This window comes from Anoplopoma fimbria, chromosome 7, assembly GCF_027596085.1.
Source record: "Anoplopoma fimbria isolate UVic2021 breed Golden Eagle Sablefish chromosome 7, Afim_UVic_2022, whole genome shotgun sequence".
NCBI classification, from domain to species: domain Eukaryota; kingdom Metazoa; phylum Chordata; class Actinopteri; order Perciformes; family Anoplopomatidae; genus Anoplopoma; species Anoplopoma fimbria.
This window is the reverse complement of record NC_072455.1, coordinates 5,617,489-5,643,543: the sequence shown is the minus strand read 5'-3', so window position 1 is coordinate 5,643,543 and position 26,055 is coordinate 5,617,489. Positions and strand designations below refer to the sequence as shown.

Here is a 26,055-nt window from a genome sequence, read left to right as displayed (position 1 = left end):
GGCACCCGGACGATTTACAAGCGCGCGCACACGCTAGTTAGGTTACAAGAAAGGCAAAATGATTTATTTTTTTTGTTAGTCGACAAATTTACACTGCAGGATTTAAAATAACTTAAAAAACCCACACAAAAACAGTTAACCAGTTATGTTGTTTAGTACATTATAGTTTTTGTTATTCAATATAGCCCATTTATGGCCAAAGACTATAATAAGTATGATATTTTGATTGGTTTAAAGTCTTAAAGTGTATTACATACATATTTATCATCCTAATAAGTATCCAAAAAGTCACATGAAATATTTTTTTAGATCACATGAAATATCACACTTTTATTAACATTCAAAATCAGGATTTAAAAAAAATAAAATGGGAAAAGGCTAAAGTTTTGTTCATCAAATGTTTTTTTTTAAACTGCATACAGTACCAGTCAAAAGTTTGGACACCTTCTCATTCAATGGTTTTTCTCATTCAATGGTTGTTTTTCTTTTATTTTTTTTCTACATTGTAGATTAATATTGAAGATATCCAAACTATGAAGGAACACATATGGAATTATGTGGTAAACAAACAAATGCTCGACAAACCAGAATATGTTTTATTTTATTTTAGAGTTGAATCTTCAATTCTTCATGCTCTTTTGATATTCAACTTGTCAAATATACAACATGCTTGGTTTTGCTCCTTGTAGTGTCTGCGATACAGCCATTGTTCTTATCGTACTATATTTAGTCTTTGCGCATATGGGACTACTTTTTTTTTTTTCCTAAAATATAATTATGTATATAGCAAAACACAGTAAACCCACTTTGTGCTTATGTAAGCCCAGAGACTATTTCCACCAAATTAAATTTTAAAAAGGACACAAATGGGTTGGACTGTTAAATGCCTCCAAATCAATGCAGTACACTTTATTACAATTTTAAAAAAGCGGCATTGTCACACTTTTTCTGCTAGGTCTTCTGTAAATCATGACCAGTTGGGTTAACTCCCAGTTATATTTTAAATTGCATTTCAGTGTAGTAAGAGTGGGAAAATACACCTTTCTATTTATTCAACCAAAAATCGTCTCTGAATAGAATTCTGACACCAAAAATCTGAATTGAATCATAAGGATCCCCACCTCTTGTGTTTTATGTTACTTTCTGTGTGTTTATTTGTTGCTTGAATGTCACGTGTGACTCTTCACCTTCACGAGTTGAACCTGTCTGCTGCTAACACTTGATTCACTGTATCTCATCTTATCATTCGTCACCACGTTCACTGTGTAGAACTACACTGTGTCTCTGTGATTGTCTGTTCAACTCATCTTTGTCTTGATCATTTGTCTTTCCTGTTTCTCCTGCTGTCAACTTTTCTTCCTGTGTGTGTGTGTGTGTCTATATGTGTGTGTGTGTGTGTGTCTTGTGCACGTGCCTACCCCTGTGTCTTTTGTGTGTGTGTGTGTGTAATGTGACAGCAGGGCAGCCAATAAGAAAAACGCCCACCCGTTCAGGTAGGACAGCTGTCCAGTGAGAGCTTTCGTCAGGGTTTGGGGTTAATGACTTCTTCAGATTGTACAGCTGTGGCAGAATATTTCTCAGTGGCTGCTCCTGATCAATCAATGCCTCCATTAGTTTTTAGATTAATCTCACATTCCCAGAATCTTAGTTTAAGGCTCCTCATATTAAATACTTGTGAGGAGCAGGTCCTCAAATTCAAAAAGATGGAAACGGCAAAAGATTTTCCTTGACAATTGATAAAATGATTCAGGCAAGCATTGGCGTTTAGCCTTTAAAGGGAGGCATACACTGATGAGTCATACTCAGGAGAGAGAGAGACTAACTCGTTTAATCAGATGAATGATAACATTTTTGCTCACCAATCTATTCTTCTACGTGGGTCACAGTCCACAGGTGATGTGTTGCCAAGACAACATACTTTGTGCTGGTGTTTTATGAGTGGAGCAGAACGAGTTAAAAGAGAAAGTAAAAACAAAACTGATAACATTAATTTGTTAATGAAGGGGTAAAGCAAATTCCAAACTATTATTTAGCAGCCCAAAATGTGCTATTGGCCATTGAGCAAAGAACTCAGTGATTTTGGGATAATTACATTACATTACAGTCATTTAGCAGACGCTTTTATCCAAAGCGACTTACAATCAGTAGTATATTACATATAATTCTGCCATATTGACCCCGCTTCGGTTCTGGGAGGATTTGTGTAAATGTATTAGATTACTTTTAAAGGTTAAAGTGGGAGCTTAAAGCTAAAGTGACAGACACACATGAGGAAGACTAAAGAAGCGTTTGGGAAGACAGACCATGATACACCAACAAAGAAGATAAGCCCGACTCTCAACTCGGCATCTCATAGCAGATAAATTATATATTTTTTCCCCCAGACATCAAAGCAGAATGCTGCTTGGATTTCAAAGTAATCGATACCTTTTTTAATTGCTTTATTTTTGTAATCATGCAGCCTCGATAGCAGCGTCAATGTCGATGTTTGACAGTGGTGCTATTCCCCCGCATGGCGCTGAAGCTGATTGGCTAATTAGCAGTGCCCCGTGGTTGTCACTGGATCTGTGATTTTTTTTTTTTAATTATTTTTTTTAAAACCTTGAAACCGCTGTTTTTTCGTGTCACGATGCCAGACAAATCAATCGTCTCAAACTCAGTGTAGTGGTCAAATTCAAAGGTCTGGACCAGGGTGAATTATCTCAATATCTCCAGATATCAGCAAACAAACAACAAATCTTTCTGGTTGCATTAATAACTTTAACCGACCTTTTCAACTTCTGTAATAATACCAAATCACTAAAGTGCTTACACTGTGTTTGCTGTTGTTCCAAACACCTTTAAATATATATATCTATATCCTTGTAAATCCAGACTGCTCTCAGTGTTTACAATCTGTAAGAGTGTACAGGACGTGGGGATGATGTGAACTCTCGGGTCAGATCCTCTGTGTCCTCCACGATTTGTCTTCATGCTGAATTTCTTCTCTCTCTTTTCCCCTTTTATCTGCCTTTTTGTCCTTCTTTTCTGTCATGCTTCGCTTTCAGCCCTTTTGCTGCTTGGTGAGTTCTCCCTTTCGCCTCCTTACTTGTTGCTTCGAATGCATATTGTCATATTGTCATATTCTCTACCCCACACGTCTGACCATGTGCTCGAAAACCCCCCTGAATCCTCTTCCTCTTGACCTCCTCCTCTCCTCTCTTGTTGCTCGATTTGCAAGCTCCTCCTCTCTCTCTCAGGCATGTTCCATCACTTTTTATTGATCTCGATCCCCTCCCCTCTTCAGATCTCTCCCTTCTCCCTCAGTGCAACCAACACCCTCCCAGTTTTTTTTTTCTAGATCACCCCGTTTGTATTGTTTCATGCTAAGCCTCTTTTCTACCGTCTCTCAAACCCAGGCTCAGCAGTCTGACCATCGGGGACTCGGAGCGCAAATCCTCTGCCACCCAGCAGCCAATGGTGGAAATCCCTGCTGAGAGTACGGGTAAATTCGCCGGTTGTCTTTTCACTATATCTTATATCATTTAATATCTCCCTTAAACACCCTTAAAAAAAGTTAAAAATAGTTAAAATAGTTGTTGTTTTTTTCTCTGTCTGTAAATATAATATTTCAGTTATTGTTGTTTTTTCTACTGTTTTTTTTATTGCTTATTTATAATACTTGTTTTTTTATTTTATTTTTATTTTTTATTTTTAGCTTGTCTTCTTCTACTATGTCTCTTGTGTGCACTTTACGCTACGCTGTTGTAAGTCTGCAAATTTCCCCGCTGCGGGACTAATAAAGGATTATCTTATCTTATCTTATCTTATCTTATCTTATCTTATCTTATCTTATCTTATCTTATCTTATCTTATCTTATCTTATCTTAACATCCCCCTGTCCTCTTCCAGGTACTGGTCTTGTCCAGAGATGTGTGGTGGTGCAGAAGGACCAGCTCGGCTTCGGCTTCACAGTATGTGGAGAGAGAGTCAAGCTAGTGCAGAATGTCCGACCAGGTAAGACACGTGCACAGCTTGTTTCGATGTGATCATAGTGCTTATTTTGTTATATTTCACGCAGATGCTCCAGCAAACTGCCATGAAACGTTTTTTGAGTTTTTTTTTTTTTGAGTTTATACACTCAAATTTACAGATTTTAGAGTATTCATATCCAATTAAAAGACGGTTCTCGGGTATTAAAAAAGATCAAACACAACGTCAGAAATACAGTTTTTTTTGTTGAGAGTATTTTTCTAATTTAACATGACCTAGATGAGTCATTTGTAGCGCAAACGACACGAGTTAAAACAGGTTTTTTTTTTGTCATTCTACAAGAGCTTCACAGTATGCCCGTTCCTCATCTTCACAGGTGGTGCAGCAGTCAAGGCCGGGGTCCAAGAAGGGGACCGAATCATAAAGGTTTTTTTTTTTCTGCTTTACATCACAGACAGTGAATCTGAAAGTTATTGTTTTCTTCCTGTTTTTTTTCGTGTTGCTGACTTTCCTCCTCTCCGTCCTCTCTCCCTCTCTCAGGTGAACGGCTCGCTGGTGTCCTCCATGTCCCATCAGGAGGTTGTGAAGCTCATCAAATGTGAGTTTGTGAAGTGTGATTGTGTGTGTGTGTCTTTCTTCTCTTTTTAAACAGTTTCTATCTGATTCCATTACTGCATTTTTTAAATGTCTTTTTTTTTTTTTTCTCCGTTCCATAGCGGGTCCGTACGCTGCTCTGACGCTACAAGGACCTCCCCTTTCGCCGCCTCTTTGCCCTTAGAGCCGCTCCACACTGACCTCACACCCAATCAGAGAACGTCTCTCGGTGGGGAGGCTCCAACCCCTCCACCTCCACCCCTGCCCTCTGGACTGAGCAGCACCCCCTCCCAAAGAATCACTGGACCCAAACCACTACAGGTGAATGAAATACTACTCAGGATTTATGTCATTTCGCAGCCGGTATCTTCTAGTCAACAAAATGTTAAGCTTTAAGATTGACAGCATGAAGGTACTTTTTCTTTTTTTTTTTTTTTTTTTTAAAGTAAAGAAATATATTGGATGTACAGTAATCAAGGGAGTTTACAATGTCTGTTACAATTGTGTTGTTTAGGACCCAGAAGTACAGAAACATGCCACTCAGATACTCAGGAAAATGCTGGAGCAGGAAGAGGCTGAACTGCAGGTACACACACACACACACACACACACACACACACACACACACACACACACGCATATATGCTGTCCCGGTTCTGAAGCCTGAAAACAGATAATTAGTATTGTATGCTGTAGTTTTCTGCATAGCCCCTTGTTGCATCGTGCTATCTGCATAAATAGTGACGACGTAGTTTTGCAGCTTATAATCTGCTGTTGATTCAATTGTTGTTCAACTGACAGGAGCTGCTGGAGGAGCAGTTGAGGAACCCGTCGACGTCTCTGGGCGAGCGGATTGAAAGTGCCAAGAGGAGAGCTCACCAAGTCAGGGTCAAGATTAAGCAAGATCTGGTGAGGAGACGTGACTGTTTATATCTGTTCTATATATCTGTTTTTTTTTATTTTTTTGTATTCACTGGAAAAAAAAACTCTAAATATGTTTTTTGTTTACCTTCCCATGGAGCACGGGAAATTTGCAAAACAGACACCAGGCAAAACAGTAACAGAGCACATATTCAAATTCACTGACAAAAAAAATTCTATGAGATCCTTCCCACCAGTAGTTAAGCAGACAAAACAACATCATGTTGGTTAATACATTTGTCCACAAGAACTACAGCCACCATACTTGCAATGTCAAATTGTAGTTTGGACGGTGTCAAAGGGATTTCAATTCTAATCCACTTTCTTGTATTTACTCAAATGTGCTGCCTCTTCTGCTGCCCCCGATTGTCCCCGTCCCCAAAAAAAATAAAAAAATAAATCAAGCTTTAACAATGACATTCATAATTCACATTTACAGCCGTTGCTGAAAATTAACCAACGCTTTATTCTGCTTCTCCAGGAGGGAACGCGATCAGAATGCACCACAAGCTACGTCCAAGCAGGAGAAGGTTTGTTTCTCTTTTCCATCTTTTTACCTATTACTTTGAAATAGTATCCAAAAAATAAACTTTACCATCTTGACTATTTTGTTATCGGATTGCTAGAAAACACAGAATATTGTTATATGTATCAGATTGTAAAGCCCTCTCAGGCAAGTTTGTGATTTTGGTGTAGACAAAACACATTTTTAAATTGAATATCGTTATCAAGATAGCTAAAAAAAAAATGAGCTTTATCGTGATAGATTTTGGCTACCCTTTTTAAATATCTCAGTGCTACAAACATCAACAATGGATCTTATGCTTAGCACAGCACACAAATCGGCCAATAATCCACAAATAAAAGGTAAAATAAATGGAGATTGCATGAGTCGTAGTGTTACATTCTATGGTAGCACCTACTCCCATAACGCTCTGTGCTTTATGCACGTATAATCTAAACATCTGCTAAAGTATAGGTGGCCTTGTGAGTGCTTTAAAGCTGCTGTGTGCTCTGGCAGGTCGGCTGTCGATGGACTCGAGCGAAGGAGACATGGAGGTAGGCTGCACATCTCTTGTCTTCTCAAAAAAAAAAACCCAAAAAAAAAAACAGTGAGATTGTATGTGTGCGATTGTGTATGTGATGGTCCCACTCATCCCCCCGTCCTCCCTCCCTTCCTCCCTCCCTCCTCCTCCTCCTCCCCCCAGGCCTTTGAGAGTCCCCACTCCTCCCCCTCATTCTCCTTCAGGACCCCACAACACCGACGGCAGAACTCGGACACACACACCCTGTCCGATTCGGTGAGATGACACACACACACACACACACACACACACACACACACACACACACACACACACACACACACACACACTTGCATTCACTTTGAGATAGACGCTCCTGGCATTGATTAGGTCCTCACATGCAGCACAAGCTCCCCGTTTTGAGTCATTTTTTTACTAAACCAGCTGCATATTTGTGGTGTTGTTTTATTCAACGTATCATTCTGGGGAAAAAAAAAAAAAAAAAACCCAACAATATTATCTTCCTACTTTTTTGAGATGTAGCGCTGTTCTCTCCTCTTCATCTGGTCCTCTCCATGTCTCGCATAGCTGTTTTTAGAATGCATGAGGCGAGACAGAGAGGATCATTTATCACCGCTACCTTCAAGTCGCATTTCATGTCCGTCCGTCCCCCCCCCCCTGAAATCTCTTTCACGCTGAGCCCCCCCGCATGCACAGCGTATGGGTGAAAATGGCAGATGTGCTTGGACAGATCTGTGTCAGTGTCCTCGAGCGCCTGACTGAGCGCTTTCCTGCATCTTAAATTCTGTGTCCGTGTGTGCGTGCTTCTCCGTTCAAAGGGCGGAAAGGCCCAGATTATCGGCCCCGAGGAAGAGGATGAGGAAGATGACGGCTATGCGTTCAATGAGGTGAGAAGGACGTGTGGCGTGACTCAAAATCAATCGACGTGATGTTTTTTTATTTCTTTTTTAGCAGTCTTTCTTTCGTTGCCTCTACGTTTTCTTCCTTTTCCTTCGCTGCATCTTGTCTTCCCTCCATCTACACATTTAGACATATTTTTTTCCTCTGTCCTTTCTCTCAGATGGACGGTCCATTCCAGGACATTGAGTTGTTGAAGTCTCGACCGGCACACATGGCGGTGTTCATGAGATACGTCTTCACCCAGCTTCTGGACCCCAACCCTCTGGTCAGTCCACATTGTATTTACACACATGTAATGGAACAAAAGTGTTCGGATTTCAGTATTTTTGAATGACGTTTTTATGACGGCGTATAAGTGCCATTGTAGGTTTAAAAAAAATAATAATAATGATTAAAGGGGAGGGGATGTTATTCAGAGAAAAAAACTCAAAAAGTCCAAGTTTAAAGTTGTCAATTTACGAGAAATAAAATCAGATATTCTGTGAGATTATAAAGTCATACATTTGGGTGAAAAAAAATCAGAAATTCTCTGAAACTCTTTGTACTTCAGGGGACATTGAATATCTCTTAATTGAGACGGAAGAAATGCCTGATTTAGTGTCTATATGTAGTCAGAAATGTGTGACTTGAACTTATTTTTTACCTAAAATTGCCCAAATACACTGCCTTACTTTTTCCACTAGATATATCTGGGTTTGCTTGCTAACATTCATGGTCCTGTGTGTTCACAACAGCTGTTTTACCTGTCGGTGGAGGCCTACCTGGGCTCCAGCCCTAAAGACGCCCGGGCGCTTGCACCTCAGATCTGCTCCCATTTCCTGGACCCTGACGCAGTACGTACCAACATGTCTTAATGATCTAATACTCCTATTCCTCAAAGCTGGAGTGCGGGTCTTTTATATATAAATGAACGTCCGATACATTCCAGCCATTGAAACGTATTTCGCAGTATTCCGAATTTAAGCGTCTGTCGCAACTTTCCAGCTCAGCAAAAACGTTTTTTCCGAGCATCCACTCCAGAAACTTTTCTTTGATGCTTCTTCCATACTAGCTGCTGCTCTGTTGTGATTGTCTCTCCCATTTGATTACTACTCTCACCGACAGACGGGGGAGACAAAAGTTCCGCACTCTCAACTTTAATCTGTTATATTCCAGCATTGGCTGCTAATGTGTAATGTGTTGATCCCCTTTTTTCAATAAAATAGAATCAATTACATTTAGTAAGCTACATGTTAAACATTCATTCTAATCCTCCTTTTACAAGTGACTTTTCTTTTGTCTAATACTATTTATTATTATTTATACCTTATATCATGTTAAAACTTGCACAAAATTGAAAAATGTAGAGATGGAAAAGAAAATGTGCTGTTTTTTTTTTTTTTTGCCGTAGCCCCTGAAAATCAAAGTCCGAGAGGAGTATCTCACAGATATAGGTAAGAAGACGACTAAAAGCTACTTGATCAATTTGTTTTTCATTTCATTTTTGATATTTATATTTATGCCTCACCATGGCTGTTTTAACGTTAGCGACATCCATGTTGTCTCCATTTCAGAGAGTCGACTTCATGCCCAGGAGGACATCAGAGGACCTCTGTCTGAGCTGCAGCAGCAGGTGCTGCCGGACATCCAAGACCAGATTCAGGACTACAGGTACCTCACATCTCGAGATTCACAACAGCTAAGATGTCTGGAACAAATTTAAAGGGCTCCTATTAATCCGTTAAGCTTGTGTTTCAAAGGAACAAGCAGATGATGGGTCTCGGCTCTCTGTTCGGAGAAGAAGACCTGCTGCAGCTGGATGGAGACCCGGTGAAAGAGAGACAGGTGGTGGACAAACTGGTCACCACCCTCTGGGAAATACTGTGAGCCTCTCGCTTTTCTTGTTAGAAAAAAAATGCAAAATTACAACAAAGTTAGCACCAGTTCATTTACTCACCTTTTTTTATTTGAGTGATGTGAAACGAGATAAAATCCGTTTTTCTTTCCTCCTTTTGGAATGAATTCACATATTTCAGGATCAGAATCGGCTTTATTGGCCATGTACGCTTATGCATAGAAGTAATTTGACTCCGGTTTCTTCCGCTCACTAATGTACACATAAACAGACAAATAAACAAAGAACAAAGAGGAACACAGGATAAGGATAAACATTTAACTGTTATGTACACAAGAAATATAAAATGCAAAAGTATATATATATGAGCATAAAACACAAAAAGCAATGACATGGAGATGCAAGGGTGCTTGTATAAATATGGAAATATTGTTACAGGATATTTGATGTACACGAGGTAGGTGGGATAAGTATACAGTATATGTATATCATTTAGAATTTAAAGGTACTGGATTATTGCACATGGATTTGTTCCTGACAAAGAATGAATGATTAATTGTTCATATTTTTTACTCGTATGCCAAAAGATGGACCATAACTTGGTTTACTTCAACATTCGGCTGTCGTCATGAAGTGAATATTAACCGACACACGCTCAGACAGCCGATCCAGGTTTTGCTTAGCAACAGGGTCAGATGTTTTGGGGCCCAATAAAATAGTTATGACAAAGCGACAGAAGAAGCACATCATAACAAAGGTCGTTAACACCGCGGCAAAACCTAGAAAAACCACGTGACCACACACACACACACACACACACACACACACACACACACACACACACACACACACACACACACAGGCCGATTTCCCATCACATGACCGCAGCACCGCAGTGTGTTTCTTACAGCTTTGTTTGCACCTGAATGAACTGGATTTAACTTTGAGGAATCAAACTGGATATCTCTTTTTTTAAAAACAGCCTGTTATTGCATGTTGTGGGGCGAGTTAACAGCCTTTTTTTTTTTTTTATGTCTCTCTCTCTGTTCCCGCTCCAGATCGAAGCACGAAGAGGACAGAAGGTAAAAGAAACGTCCCGTCTGTTTCAGTGACATGTCATTTAACAGCAGTCTCTCTGAGAGATTTGCTTCTTTCTTTGTTAACATCTTGTCTTTGTGTGTGTTTGTTTTGTTTGTTTTTTTCCTTGTGGTCTATTCTCCTCACCTTTCCCCCCCCCACCCACCACGTTCGTCCTGTCTCTCTCTCTCTCTCTCTCTCTCTCGTTCTCTCCTCCCACCTCGTTCCTCTCCCTCAGTTCTCCCCTGGCGTCGGCGGTGCACCTTTACCTGCGTCATTCGGGTATCAAGCTGAGAGACTCCAAGGTCTTCCCTGGTCTGAGCACAGAGAAGGAGAAGTGGCTCGCCTTCTTAAAGACGAAAAAGGTAAAGAGCAGTTGCCGTCTAAAACAAACAAAAAAAAAAAAAAGCAGAGATGGTAGGGAAAGACGTTGAAAGGGGATTATCTGAATAATGTTGTCATAATAATTGTTATGTTGAAACCACACCTGTACAAAGTGTGAAGTTGTACATGTACAAGGCGGATTGTACATGTAAACACGAGCATCTGTTTTCTTTTGTAAAGAGTTGTTCCTTTTTTAGAAATTGCAACAACAGAGCACATTCTGCAGCATGATTTTCTTATTATTATATTCCTTTTATATTCCTTTATTGATCCCCATGGGGGGAATTCGAGTGTTGCAGCAGCTCAACTACACAGAAACAGACAATAAATACACATACTATACAACTACACAGACAATAAATACACATACAGACAATAAATACACATACTATACAACTACACAGACAATAAATACACATACTATACAACTACACAGACAATAAATACACATACTATACAACTACACAGACAATAAATACACATACTATACAACTACACAGACAATAAATACACATACTATACAACTACACAGACAATAAATACACATACTATACAACTACACAGACAGACAATAAATACACATACAAAAATAAGAAATGTAAATGTACAGTATATCCACATGGGGGGGGCCTGGTCAGCATGATGACAGACTGTGGTCTCTGCTGTTGTTGTACAGTCTGATGGCAGTGGGCACAAATGAGCGTCTGAAGCGCTCCGTCCTGCTCTTTGGCAGAATCAGCCGATGGCTGAAAGAGCTGCCCAGCTGCCACAGTTCCTCATGGAGAGGGTGAGAGGGATTGTCCAGGATGGCTCCGAGTTTGGCCTTCATCCTCCTCTCACCCACTGACTCCAGACTGTCCTGGTAGAAGAAGAGAAGAAGAGAAGCTCCAGACCCACCACAGAGCTGGCTTTCCTCACCAGCTTATTAAGTTTGTTGGCATCTCCGGTCCTGATGCCACCACCCCAGCACGCTACAGCGAAGAAGAGGGCGCTGGCTACCACAGACTGGTAGAAGAAGAGAAGAAGAAGAGAAGAAGAAGAGGGCGCTGGCTACCACAGACTGGTAGAAGAAGAGAAGAAGAGGGCGCTGGCTACCACAGACTGGTAGAAGAAGAGAAGAAGAGGGCGCTGGCTACCACAGACTGGTAGAAGAAGAGAAGAAGAGGGCGCTGGCTACCACAGACTGGTAGAATGCCTTGAGCAGTTTATTGCACACATTGAAGGACCTCAGCCTCCTCAGGAAGAACAGCCTGCTCTGTCCTTTCCTGTAGAGGGCGTCAGTGTTGTGTGTCCAGTCCAGTTTATTGTTTATCTGCACCCCAAGGTACTTGTAGGACTCAACGCTCTCCACTTCCCCTCCCTGAATGAAAACAGGGACAGGGGGGCTTCTGTTCCTCTGGTAGTCCACCACAAGCTCCTTGGTCTTGCTGATGTTGAGCTTCAGGTGGTTGTTGCTGCACCATGTGATGAAGCTCTCAATCAGTCCTCTGTACTCCTCCTCGTTGTCCCTGGTGATACATCCAACAATGGAGGAGTCATCGGAGAACTTCTGGAGGTGGCAGGAACCAGAGTTGAAGCGGAAGTCCGAGGTGTAGAGTGTGAAGAGGAACGGTGCCAGTACAGTTCCTTGGGGTGCGCCGGTGTTGCTGATCACAGACTCGGAGACACAGCCATCCACCCTGACGTACTGTGGCCGGCCCGTGAGGTAGTCAGTGATCCAGGAAGTGGTGTCGGGGTGCAGGTTCATCTCCAGCAGCTTCTCTCTCAGCAGGGAGGGCTGGATGGTGTTGAAAGCACTGGAGAAGTCAAAGAACATGACTCTCACAGTGCTTCTTCAGGTGAGAGAGGGCCTTGTGCGTCAGGTAGATGATGGAGTCCTCCACCCCTTATTGTAATTACAGCATCGAGATTTAAGTGTCAGCTCTGAGGTGCCACATTGTACATCCCTGTGGTACTGAGGTTTTATTTACACACCTAGAGCTCCCCTGTAGAAGTCTGTAAACCCAGTCTGACTTTTGCGTTTTAAGGTATTTTCATCTTACACCGTTTTTCCACCAAAATAAGTGCGTATTGCAGGTTTTTTTTTTATGTGCGAAAACCTTTTAAAAACAGGCCAAAGATAGACTTTCACTTTGCCAGTAGACGAATATGCCTTTCTGCTTTTTGTGGGGTTTTTTTTTTGGTTCTGATGTGTCACGTTCTAGGTCATGAACACGCAGCAAAACAGGGTCGGTAAACCATAGATGGCATCATGGAGGCCAGTGAAAGTATTACTGTGGTTATTTTCTGTTTTTTAACATCCGTTACTGACTCATTCAGCCTCTCTTCAAACTCTGTGCAGTTTGCAATTTGGGGACAATGTTTGAGTGTGCTTTGACGGAAACGGACGGAATTTTGTGATTTAAATGACAAAGAAAGCGTCAAAATAAGAGCGTCTACTTGGGTGTCATGTTTCCATCACTGTCAATCGGAGCTGGAGCCGATAAATAGAGTCATTTGTCCCTGGAAGCAATGTCAAATGTAACCTCGTACCACAAAAAACAAAGGCAGATGTTAGTGGAAGTGGGGAAAGGGGCTTTAGAGTGAGAGAATCACAGGAGCTTGGCTGTTTCGGAAATGCTGGAACAGTATTCTCACATTCGAAGATGCTTAAATCAAATGACTTTTGCTTTTCTACCTTCAAACCTTCTCTCTAAAAAAAATCTCAAAACATTTCCTTTATGCCAACAGCCAAACAAAATGTAATGGTACGAAAAAAAAGTTAAAATAAATGAATAGAAGTTAACAATATATATAAGATAAAAGCGTATAAAGTTGATTGTATGACATGACGTTGTGGTTCCTCTCTCCACAGCTGAGTGGTACCAAGAAAGAGAAAGATGGAGAGGATAAAAAGAGAAATCCCATCCTGAAGTACATCGGCAAACCCCGGACCACCTCCCAGTCCAGTAAATACAAAAAAAAACACACACACACACACACACACACACTTTTTCTCTCCCACACTCACACACCTCCCTCCCCCTCAACATTTAAATGATGACTCGTTATTGTTCATTTCTCCCTCCCGGAGCCTTCCTCTTTAGCACTCCCTCCATTGCACTCGTATTAGTTTTCACTCTCTCCCTGTCTTTCTCTATCAGTTCGCTGCACTTATTGAATTTGTATTCGTTTACTGCACTTATCCTATTCGTAGTAGTTTGTAGCACTTACTATATTCGGATTAGTCTGTTGCAATTATTGTTTTCCCGTAGTAATCTGCCTCTGCACTATACTTTTGCTCTGGCTTATGCTTTGAGATCCTTGTTTAAGAAAGGAGATGCACTTATGACTTCTGGTGACTAGTAGTTCTCTTGAATACCTATGTTGAATACACTTCCTGTAAGTCGCTTTGGATAAAAGCGTCCCATCAACAGTAAATGATACTGTAATGTTAATTTAATGTAATCTATATTGCTCTATTAATCTTTATTATAACCTGACATCTAAACTCAGTACATTGTCAAAATGCTAAAATGTTTAGCTTATTATTTATTATTTAGTTTATTCTAAGAACCATCACCCTGGTCTCAATTATACGAGTCAGTCTGTGAAATGTCAGCTGACGGTATCGGCACACACGGACCGCCGCATCAGAAGCACGCTAACACAAACACGCGAAGCTCCCACTCGTTTTATTTGTCACCCAATATTGATTTATATGTGTCCTTTGTTTTCCCTTTTATTGTTTTTGCAGGTTTATTTATTGATTTATGGAATTTCCATTGTGTCTTGTTGTTCTGATTTCATTTTTTTTTTTTTGCTTCATTTTTTTTTTTTTAGCATTCCATGTCCCGTTGTCACCCACCGAAGGTATTTATTTCATGTCATTGCACTTTTGATTTTTACTCTTTACGTTAAACGTTTGCTTTTCAACTAAGTAAGTTATTGCGATCCGACTGTATGTAGCTTGTGTGCCGCCTCGTTTTTAGAAACGCCAACCTTTTTTTGCTGCTCGTGGTGTTTTGTGCACTATTTAACCGTACTGTACACTTAAGCAGTGCCCGTGTCTGCAGTCCGTCCTGGCAGTGTGAGGAACATCATCCAGCAGTTTGAGAATCACACGGAGACGGGAGAGGAGGGGAGGAGACGCTGCCGACCCCCAGAGGCTCTCCTCCAGCAGCCTGGGAGAAGACAGCATGAACAGGTAGCTCCCTTCAACTACATCGTCGGCTCTAGTTTCTATTCAGTATCGGCTTAAATGGGGCGGTAAAGCACCTGAAAGTGTTTTAGTAATGACGTGTTTTCTTTCTCTCTCTCTCTCGCAGCCCTACGGTCTCAGTGCGTCTGGCACGCAGCGAGTCGCTGAAGGCTCAGGGAGAAGGTCGGCGGCGGGGCGTCGTCTCGGGGACGGAGTCTGTCCCTCGCTCTCGCAGCGACGTGGACATGGAGGACTGCGGGGAGGAGAGGGAGGGGCCGGGCCTCAGGCTGCTGCAGCACAGCGCGTCCTCATCCGCATCCAGCAGCTCTGCACGGTACAGAGCCGCAGAGACGGAAGTGGTTATTGAGTTCCCGAGTTAATTAAAGATGATTCTGAGATGTTCTTTTTGCATTCCTTCAGGCAGGGATGAATTAAAAGTAAAGAAATAATAACATGAGCTTGGAAGAATCAGAACTCAAAACTCCCAGGACGTTACCCCCTGAAAGTGTAGCTTTTCACCTCGTGACATCTCTCTCTCCACTCTCTCTCTCAAACTCAGGTCTCTAGAGAACCCTACACCCCCATACACCCCTCGGTCTAGACGCAGGTGAGTTTCAATGTCATCCCCGTAGATGATCAGTGATTTTTCAGTTATTGTCTGGCAGGGTATGAGAAACAAAGATGGCTGACTTCTCTCCCACATGCAAAACTCTTGAAGGATGTAATGGTTTGGCTCACGAGAAAGAAACGTTCAGTTTCAAGTCTCCGGATAAAGATTTGTTTTGTAATGGCTATGTAAGTGTCTTCTGTTTGTCCGTCCATCCCTCCACCTGTGTTCATGTGTGTGTGTGTGTGCGTGACTCTGCAGGAGTGTGGACTCACCGCTGGCCCTGCTGCCGGACGCTGCAGCGCTGGAGGAGGAGGTGTCCGACGGTCAGAACTGGCAGGACACGGTTCCTCCTCAGCTCCTCGCCACGCTCAGTCCGAGGGAGGTGGACCGGCAGGCCGTCATATACGGTACGAGTCTAATAAAACACGCACGTTAACGCCGGATATTTAACTTTACAGAAATAACAGTTTCACTCCACGATCGTGCGTTGAGCCCTGATGTTGAAAACCGTTTTTTTATGTTTGCGTCATCAGAGCTGTTCACCACCGAGGCGTCCCACCTGAGGACCTTGAGGGTCCTGGACCAGGTCTTTTTCCAGAAGATGAGGTCTGTGCTGAACTCTGATGAGCTGGCCTGCATCTTCCCCAACCTGCCGCAGGTCTACGAACTCCACGGTCAGTCTTTGTGTGTGTGTGTGTGTGTGTGTGTGTGTGTGTGTGTGTGTGTGTGTGTGTCTGTGTGTGTGTGTGTGTGTGTGTGTGTGTGTGTGTGTGTGTGTGTGTGTGTGTGTGTGTGTGTGTGAAAATTAAAATTTACTGATGTTCATTTTTTTGTTACGAGCATTTACACGAGTCACACTAAATTAACTGTAAAAATGTATGACTGTGGATTAATTTGATCTTTTTAGCTTTTTTTTTCATTTTTATTTGCATAGTCATGACTAGGAATGCACGATAATGAAATCCTAGCCGATATCAACTGATAATATGAAGCCAAGTTTTCTTCCATTGGCCTCAACAAGCCCAATATCTACACACTCAAACACACAATGCAGTCGGTGGCGGCCATTAAACTTAGAGAAGAAGAAGAAGAGGAACAACAAGCACACGCAGTGCGCCGAGTAGAGGGCCGAATATGTCGTCGCTGGTGTGGCCGCTTTTCACAGTTTCAGAGGAAGATGACACATTTGCAATTTGCTATTTAAGTTTTGTGACGTACTTCACTGGAAAAAAAAAAACCCCCCCCATAAATTTACATTTTTAAGAGTCAGAGCTTTTTCTTTTTTTTGTGAGAAATGTTTAGGTCAGAGCTACGGAGTAATAAATCATCCACCGTTGCTCACTATCTTTACCTTCAGTGGGTAGCGGCCATGACGAGCATCCATATTGTGCATCTAAAGTCAAGACCATTTTAGGCTATTTTCAAATGAGGAAGTAGAACTTAAAGAAGAGTAAATATTTAAATATGCAGACTGTAAGGAACTTCCCTGTCCTCTTGTAAGAGTGTGACTCCTTTCTGCCCCTTCTGTTTGCACAACAAAGTGAGTTGTGCTTTGAGTCAACATGTGTTCATGGCTGCATGTTTGCCAGGTAAATAATAATAAGTGAAGCAAATACTAAGCAAAGGTTGTGAATGTAATCTCAGCCTGCGGCTTCACTGAGTCAATATGTGCTTTAATTAAGAGCCGACATGTAAGTTTACGGTGCGATGCTGTTGCCGTACTAGCCTTCGCATTTAGCGCTGGATTTATGGATGATCTTATTGGTAATTAGAAATAATTTGACCACCCAAGTTGAGTTATTTTTTTTTTTTTTTTTTTGTTGTTGCTTCTGTCTCTCCTCTTTGCAGCGAGTCTGTGCGAGGCGATGAAGAAGCGAAGGGAAACCCCCATCGTTCAGGACATCGGGGACGTCATGCTGGCCAGAGTGAGTGATGAATAATCACCCGCCGTCGGTTCCGTCTGCCGTGTTCGATCTCCTCATTGCTCTGGTAATGTGAACGGTGTTTCGGTACAGTGTAGTCGGCGTGTTAACGGTGGTGTTTGTTTTGCAGTTTGAAGGTGCAGCCGGAGACGAGTTTCAGGAGCAAGCGTCGCAGCTGTGCAGCCAGCAGTCTCAGGCTCTGGAGCTCATCAAGAACAAACAGCGTAAAGACCCTCGCTTCGCTCACATTATCCAGGTACACACACACACACACACACACACACACACACACACACACACACACACACACACACACACACACACACACACACACGCTCCCGTGCACACATTACTCCAAAAAGAAGATGTGTTCATCATGTTACCAGTCATTTCTGTAGTGAATCATTACATTACATTACATTACAGTCATTTAGCAGACGCTTTTATCCAAAGCGACTTACAATCAGTAGTATATTACATATCATTCACCCATTTACACACTGATGACAGGCTACCATGCAAGGTGCCACCATCAGACTCTAACTAACATTCATGCAACATCCAGTCCACACCGATGGCAAGCCTTCAGGAGCAACTTGGGGTTAAGTGTCTTGCCCAAGGACACATCGACTGCCGAAGCCGGGTATCCAACCACCGACCCTCTGATTGGAGAACTACCTTGCTCTCCACTATGCCACAGCCGCCCCCTGTGAATCCTACTTTATGTGGAATGTGGATTTGCTAGTTTTAACAAGATGATTATTATTAATCTAATTTTTTACCAGTGCTGTAATAAAGGCAGCGTAAAACAACCTTTAGTAAGTAGTAAAAAATAAGTTGGCAGGTTTTGTTACTAAGAAAGAAAAAGTATTTTTTTCCTTCTCCCCTCTCCTGCCTCACAAATATTTCCCTGTTAAAAGCACATTTACATGTCTAGGGATTATACAAAGAAGGTCAATTCATTATTAGGTGCTTTTAGAAACCGGTGGTTTTGGATAAAAAAAAAAAAATGAAAATGTAATGTAATGTAATACTGAACTACTTTCTTTACAGGGCTTGTACAAAGGCAATAGAGCAGTCCATGAATATGAGATTAGAGTTTACAGATAATTACAGTCGCTCCTCAGCATTGTGGAGGTTGGTTTATGGCTTTTTGCCGGGTTACAGCTACACTTTTTTGGGTTCCACCCGTTGTCTTTTTGTTGCATCGCAGTTCATTTTGGAGAATATTGCAACAAACTGAGCATAGAGCATAAACGCCACCGTGCATGCTCAGAGGCTCACGCGTGTGGAAACGAATCTTAATGTGCTGCTGTTGACAATGTTAGAGGAGAGTTTTGCCGTCTTGGTTCAGACTGCGGGTCCTCCATGTTGTTATTTTATTACTTTCGTAAGTATAGACGTAACTAAAACGCTATCTGCCTCCTTTTATGCCGTGTTTCCTCAGAACCAATCTATCAATATATATTTACTTCATGATGACGAGTTTGTATGTCGCTATATTTAACATTTCTTAATTCACCAACCGTCCTCAGTCTGTCCTAGCCTTTACACCCCTGCAGCCTTGTGCTTTACGTGCTTCCCTGTTTGACATTTGCTCAGGAGTGTGAAGCGAGTCCTCACTGTCGAAGGCTGCAGCTCAAAGACCTGCTGGTGTCCGAGATGCAGAGACTCACCAAGTACCCGCTGCTGCTGGACAACATCATCAAACACACGGAGGGTGAGGAATCCAGAGAAGAGTCGAATAACAACCATAAACACGGGGAAACGTGCCAAAGAAAAGTATGATTTTGATTTTTTTTTTTCCTCGTTTAGCCGGTTCGTCGGACCTCCCCTCGCTTCAGCGCGCCCAGGCTTGTTGCCGAGGGATACTGCAGGCTGTCAACGAGGTTGTCAGGGAAACGGAACACCGGCAGCGCCTCAGCCAATACCAACGCAGGCTGGACGCTGCACCTCTATTCAAGGTAGTAGAATCATACATTTAGGTTTTCCCTTCCTTCCTCGTTCATACTGCGATGGAGGCTTTCCTCCCTTTTTGTTGCCTGAATGTGCTTTCGTTTGCTCTTCTCCCTCACAGAGTCTAGACCTCACCACTAAGAGAATGATCCACGAAGGTCCTCTCACCTGGAAAGTCAGCAAAGACAAGCAGATAGGTCCGTACCGCCGCGTGGACACGTTCAGTGTGGACACGTAGGGTCTCATCGGTTGGGTTTCACACCCCGTTAATCACACGCCTCTTGTCTCCCTCCGTCAGAGATTCAAGCGCTGCTGCTGTCAGACTGCCTGGTCCTCCTCCAGAGGGGCCCCGACGACCGGCTGCAGCTGAGGTATCCATCCCGCTGGCTGGGTGGAGGCGGAGGAGGCAGCGGGGACAGCAAGACCTCCTTCAGCCCTCTGGTGAAGCTGGACTCCCTGCTGGTCCGCTCAGTAGCTACAGGTAAGACCGTAGTCACGCTGACGGAAGCTAAATCGATGCTCTCCTGTGTTTTTTTTGTGTTCAAATGCGTCAAATCTTGTGATTTCTGTCCAGACAACAAAGCCCTCTACGTCATCAGCACCACGGAGAGGCAGATCTATGAGCTGGTGGCTGGGACGTCATCGGAGAAAAACACGTAAGCTCTTTTTTCATAACTTGTATTTGGCTTTTCATTTGCATCCATGGTCCTTTTCCAGCCTCCAGGAACGTGTGGTCTTGTTTTGCAGCTGGAAAGATTTACTTGAAAGGACCATCTCGTCTGCTGGTGGTTCATCACCCCTGATCAATCACGGATCCATACCTATATCGTGAGTAAATCTTATGCCTATGAATAATATATAAAGGAACGCGTCAGGGCTGCTTTGCCAGAAGGTTAGTTCAATTTAAGACGAAGTTCTTTGTACACGTTTATTTTCATCGCCTTGTGATCTCTTACTCTGGTTTGTGTTTTTATTTCCTAAAGCTCCCCGAGTCTACGCAGTGCGTCCCCAGTGTCGACTAGCAGCAGTGTCTATGCAGGTAAAAAAACAAAACACATTGTAATCATCAGTCTTGAATATATAAATTGTCTGCAAATGTATGTGAGATATATATATATCCATCCATCCATCCATTTCCTTCCGCTTATCCGGGTCGCGGGGGCAGCAAGCTAAGGAGGGTCCTCCAGACGTCCTTCTCCCCAGCAACACTTTCCAGCTCCTCCTGGGGAACCCCGAGGGTTCCCAGGCCAGACGAGATATATAATCTCTCCAGCGTGTTCTGGGTCTACCCCGGGGCCTCTTACCAGTTGGACGTGCCTGGAAAACCTCTAAAGGGAGGCGTCCAGGAGGCATCCTGATCAGATGCCCGAGCCACCTCAGCTGGCCCCTTTCGACACGAAGCAGCAGGCTTTCCGGATGTCTGAGCTCCTCACCCTATCTCTAAGGCTGAGCCCAGCCACCCTACGAAGGAAGCTCATTTCGGCCGCTTGTATTCGCGATCTCATTCTTTCGGTCACTACCCAAAGCTCATGACCATAGGTGAGGGTTGGAACGTAGATGGACTGGTAAATCGAGAGCTTTGCCTTCGGCTCAGCTCCTTCTTCACCAAAACGGTCCGGTACAACGCCCGCATCACTGCTGACGCTGCACCGAACCGCCTGTCCATCTCCCGCTCCATTTTACCCTCACTCGTGAATAAGATCCCGAGATACTTGAACTCCCTCGCTTGGGGCAGTGACTCACTCCCAACCCAGAGGGTGCAATCCACCGTTTTCCGGAAGAGAACCATGGCCTCAGACTTGGAGGTACTGACTCTCATCCCGACCGCTTCACACTCGGCTGTGAACCGCCCCAGTGCGTGCTGAAGGTCACGTTCTGAAGAAGCCAACAGAACCACATCATCTGCAAAAAGCAGGGATGCGATTCTGAGGTCCCCAAACCGGAAACTCTCCTCCCCCGGCTGCGCCTTATATATATATATATATATGTATATATATATATAAATCTCTTTTTTTCTCTTCCAGATAACTCCATAACGGAGCAGTCAGATTCCATGGAGACTCATTCCTCCGGCGACGACATCGTGCTCTCGGCAGACGCAGCTACGGACCAATCGGGAGCTTTCATCCGGGGCGAAAGAAAAGCAGTGGGCGTGGCAGAGGCCGCTTTGCAAGACGGTGAGAAGGAAATCAAACACACCTGCATCACTTCTGCAAACTGTTGGATGTTAAAGCGTTAAAGAGCAGTGCGTAAGTGGTGCGTGTGCTCCACGGATATCTGCTCCACAAATGTAAAAAAAGTCTTCTTTTGTTAATTTTTTTTGGTTTGCGTTGTGCGCCTCCATTTTACACAGCAATGGTAAAGTGGTTTTTTTTTTATTTTTTTTTTTTTTTTAAACTACCAATATACAGGAATATACTTAATGACAATGAGAATATTGTCAATTTGGTTTTGTGAGTTTCTGTCTGCGGTTATTTTGGTTTTACAGCGCTGTACTGGGTCCAATAACTGGAAAAAACAATCCCAACATGAAAGGTCACAATCATGTTTTGCATAAACTGCATGATGCGCTTCAGGTGTAGCCGGTAAAATGATGGGATATAATCCCCTGTGAAAGGTCTGCATCCCGTTACATCTACTGTAGCCGAAGCAGACATTATGACCGGAGAAATTTAATTTTGCTGTATTTTCGTAATCATACCAGTTGAGGAAAACCCAAAACCAACTTTGTATTTGTTGTATTCGTGGCCTCCGCAGTTGAAACACTAAAGCAGCTCATACTACGAGATTTGGAAGAGGACGGTTGGAGCCACGATTCGGACGAAACGCCCACCAACGAGACGGCCAACGAAAGGGGCTCGTTCGCCGAGAGACAGCGGCCGGAGTCTCTGGAGACCGTCCTCAACTTCGGCGCCAACGAATGGGAGGCGGAGCCTGAAGCAGAGGTTCCGCCCCCGGACGCAGAGCAAACTGGCAGCGTTCAGGTCATACGGAAAGGTAACGGGTCAAACGGAGGAACGTTTTCACAAAATGACCTTTTGAGTCTTCAGCAGGGCGATCTGAGCTCGTTCTCATACGAATTTGAAACCTTTTTTTTTTTTTTTTTTTCAAGATAAACCACTTTTGTTTCACTTTGGGTTAATATTTGCTCTTGATTGAACTAAATGTGAATTACATTACATTACATTACAGTCATTTAGCAGACGCTTTTATCCAAAGCGACTTACAGGAAGTGTATTCAACATAGGTATTCAAGAGAACTACTAGTCACCAGAAGTCATAAGTGCATCTCCTTTCTTAAACAAGCATCTAAAAGCATAAACCAGAGCAAAAGTACAGTGCAGAGGCAAATTACTACGAAGACAATAGTTGCAACAGACTAATACGAATACAATAAGTGCAACAAACTACTACGAATAGGATAAGTGCAGTAAACGAATACGAATTCAATAAGTGCAGTGAACTGATACGAATTCAGCAGCATTCTCTCTGTTTTCTGATTTAAAAAAAAAAAACCGGGTGTCTTTTTAATGGCTATGCATGTTTTCTCTGCACTCGATGATTCATTATTTTGTTTCTTACACCCTTAATCTGCTCTTTTTCTTTTGTCTGCGTGCTCTCCACAACACACACTCGTCATACACCTCATCGCCTCCTTCCTGCACTCTTCACACTTCTTCACACGTCTTCACACTTCTTCACACGTCTTCACACTTCTTTCTATCACACACACAAACCCTTCCGCACACACTTTTTCTATCCTCTAGCTGTGGTTGCGGGTCCTGCTCCTCCTCCTCCTTCTTCTTCTTCTTCTGTCCCTGATGACATCACTACTGATGTCACCCTCCCCTCCGACCAATCATCCAAGCCGAGAGGCGAGGCCACTACGCGGGGTAACGGTGACTAAATTGAGTCAAGTTCTGCAGCTTTTTTATCAGACAAAGACTATTTCATTTACATGTCTAGCATTCAATCAAGATAGAAGAAAGAGAATATCATTTATAATCTTTAGCTTATTGCTGATTTGACACCTGACGTGACTCACCCGCACACTTCCTGTCCTCCCAGGGAACACTTTCTACTTGGTCATGCCTACAGAGCAGGGAGAGAGCGTCACCGATGACCTCAACGACCCTCCCACCCCGACTGCCAGCCACTTCCCTCAGCCTCTGGAGGAAGTGACATCAACACAGATGCAGGCGGAGGAGGAAACGCCCAGCCGCGGTCCAGCGCCTCACCAATCGGAGGCTATGCAACAGGAACAGGAAGAGGAAACGGGCCAGTCGCAGGCCGGGCACCAGAGCCACGTGATCAAAAATGTGGATGAGATATTTCACACCATTGAGGGGTTGATGAGCAAGTTGCGCCAGTTAGAGGTGAGTTTCTGTGTTAAGGTGGTATTGAGGTGGCTGTCTGGACTGCTCTGATGATGTCATGGTTCTATGACAACCAGCTCTCCACCTATTAGAACACACTCTTTTATTTCTCTCATGTGTTTTACAACTAGTATGAGCAGCCTGTTTGTGTCTTAGGAGGATAGATAGAGAGAGAGATGATACCTAGTTTGCAAACAGACTGCATCTTGTAAAGTGTTCATCTATGTGTTAACCTGCCTTCACAGGGTGCTTACTGATAGGTTGGGAAGAGGGCAGTTTTGCTTCACAGTTTTCTGTTACATACCGTATTTTCCGCACTATAGGGCGCACTGGATTATAAGGCGCACTGTCAATGAATGGTCTATTTTCGATCTTTTTTCATATATAAGGCACACCGGACTATAAGGCGCATTAAGCGAAACAAAACAGTCAGTCAGTCAAACTTCCTCCACTTCCGTACCATTGATTCATTAATGTTGAATTCTCTCGCAGCTGCTCTATTCCCATGTTCTACTGCGTGACTGACAGCCTTGAGTTTGAAGTCCGCGTCGTAAACGTGTCTCTTGAGGAGCCATTTTGGGGTCCTTATCCACACACACTGTAATATTATGGTGAAGCACAGTATGTATTACTCCGCGACGCTCCTGACTACGGTGGCCGTGATGCTGCTGCGGTGCGGCTTTGTAGTTTACCAAAGTCGTACTAAAACATGTTGACAGAGCGCCGTGTACCACACAAAACCGCTTCGAGGTCAGTAAGCACAACCAGAATTAATCCATATATAAGGCGCTCCGGATTATAAGGCGCACTGTCGTTTTTTGAGAAAATTAAAGGCTTTTAAGTGCGCCTTATAGTGCGGAAAATACGGTACTTGAAAGTCTCCCCACAGTCTGTGTCTAGTCTAGTCTAGTCTAGTCTAGTCTAGTCTGTGTCTAGTCTAGTCTCGAGTTTCCATTGACGTTTTTGTATAATTTTCTGCATCTTCCCCGTTTACAGGAAATCGAGAAGTCCCATCACAAGCTTTTAAAAACCCTCAGAGAGCCGTTTGTCAGTCAGGAGTCAGAGGACCAACAGTGTTGCTCGGCAACCGTCTCCAGAACACCAAGTCTGGATCGGGGCTCAGGAGACGGTGAGCGGCAGCGTTAATGTTAAACCTTTACAAATCAATATCAGTTTCAATTATTCACTTTACAATATAATATCTTTTTTTTTTTTTTTTTTTTTACTTTGGACCAAACCAGGCAAAGAGGGAAGTCCAGCAGAGCCCAAGATCCAGTCGACGGGATTCTGACGTGGCTGCGGAGAGGCTGTACTTGCAGTCGCTCGGTCTTGATTGTTGGCATACGGACGCACTCATATGAACCCACCGTCAGACTCGGGGGGGGGGGGGGCCCCCCTCGGGCCCCTCAGCCCCGCCTCCCCTCGCCCCCTCGTCCCCCTGCATTCACTGGCCAGCGGAGCAGAGCCCAGGAAAGGACCGCAGCTGTTTTCAGCACAACCTCTTGACTTCTACCAGAGCACAAGGGAGTCCAGGCCGGACTGAGGGGGAAAAGAAGAGTATGAAGGAACAAAAAAAGAAAAAAAAAAAAAGAAAAAGGCAGAAGACAAGTTGAAGAAGAGAAAAGGAAGAAAAAAAAAAAAGTTGGAAGAATGGAAAGTTGGATATTTGTGAAGGAACAAGGAGTGGTATGTCTTGCTTTTAAAGAGCTGGTTGAAGGAACGGAGCAGAAAAGTGTTGACATGTTAATTTAAGGAAAAATCCGAGGGACCCATCACCCCTGCACTTTACCCACAATGCATCCCTCTGTCATGTAAGTTCCCTACAGTGGACGGATCAGGGACCGGAGATGCCACTGACTTTTATTTGGGGGCCCGATGTATGAGGCCCCCCCCCCCCCAAAACCGCCTCCACTGGTTGCTTTACACTGAGTTCACCTGTCACCACGGGCCGAAGGACTGTGTCTATATAATTCAGGTTATTTGCACTGGGTAAGGAAACCAATTTCACACACACACACACACACACACACACACACACACACACACACACACACACACACACACACACAGCACACAATCATTTAACCTTTTCATTCATCTCAGACCTTCATATCCCCACATTGTGGTGGGAGAATCACTAGAGTCACTGGGAACAGTGGGAGCCACACTGACATATCGTCAAGTCCTCATTTTACTGACAAGATTTTCATTTTTCATTTTTTATTTTTTTTTAAGTTCTGGAAACACTACTGCGCTGTTTACTACTGAAATGCTGGCAGGTTT

At 43.3% G+C, this 26,055-nt stretch overlaps 1 protein-coding gene across 1 annotated transcript in view; it reads left to right on the top strand.

Annotated features, from left to right (window-relative positions):
• The window catches only part of arhgef11 (Rho guanine nucleotide exchange factor (GEF) 11), a 26,500-nt gene extending 1,348 nt beyond the window's left edge, over positions 1-25,152 (top strand). The window contains 42 exon segments of the mRNA XM_054601002.1: positions 3,399-3,484; positions 3,892-3,996; positions 4,349-4,398; positions 4,513-4,570; positions 4,689-4,721; positions 4,724-4,887; positions 5,081-5,152; positions 5,368-5,475; positions 5,969-6,017; positions 6,509-6,546; positions 6,696-6,788; positions 7,352-7,420; positions 7,594-7,698; positions 8,168-8,266; positions 8,824-8,866; positions 8,987-9,083; positions 9,173-9,295; positions 10,326-10,349; positions 10,583-10,709; positions 13,583-13,676; positions 14,551-14,580; positions 14,784-14,848; positions 14,850-14,914; positions 15,036-15,242; positions 15,468-15,515; positions 15,777-15,925; positions 16,052-16,192; positions 17,367-17,443; positions 17,571-17,696; positions 19,043-19,160; positions 19,256-19,404; positions 19,518-19,593; positions 19,695-19,877; positions 19,971-20,052; positions 20,144-20,224; positions 20,380-20,435; positions 21,421-21,573; positions 22,154-22,393; positions 23,164-23,289; positions 23,465-23,772; positions 24,769-24,901; positions 25,014-25,152. Of these exon segments, the coding sequence (XP_054456977.1) occupies positions 3,399-3,484; positions 3,892-3,996; positions 4,349-4,398; positions 4,513-4,570; positions 4,689-4,721; positions 4,724-4,887; positions 5,081-5,152; positions 5,368-5,475; positions 5,969-6,017; positions 6,509-6,546; positions 6,696-6,788; positions 7,352-7,420; positions 7,594-7,698; positions 8,168-8,266; positions 8,824-8,866; positions 8,987-9,083; positions 9,173-9,295; positions 10,326-10,349; positions 10,583-10,709; positions 13,583-13,676; positions 14,551-14,580; positions 14,784-14,848; positions 14,850-14,914; positions 15,036-15,242; positions 15,468-15,515; positions 15,777-15,925; positions 16,052-16,192; positions 17,367-17,443; positions 17,571-17,696; positions 19,043-19,160; positions 19,256-19,404; positions 19,518-19,593; positions 19,695-19,877; positions 19,971-20,052; positions 20,144-20,224; positions 20,380-20,435; positions 21,421-21,573; positions 22,154-22,393; positions 23,164-23,289; positions 23,465-23,772; positions 24,769-24,901; positions 25,014-25,063 (4,300 nt within the window). The 3' untranslated portion in view covers positions 25,064-25,152.
• The last annotated feature ends 903 nt before the right edge of the window (positions 25,153-26,055 follow it).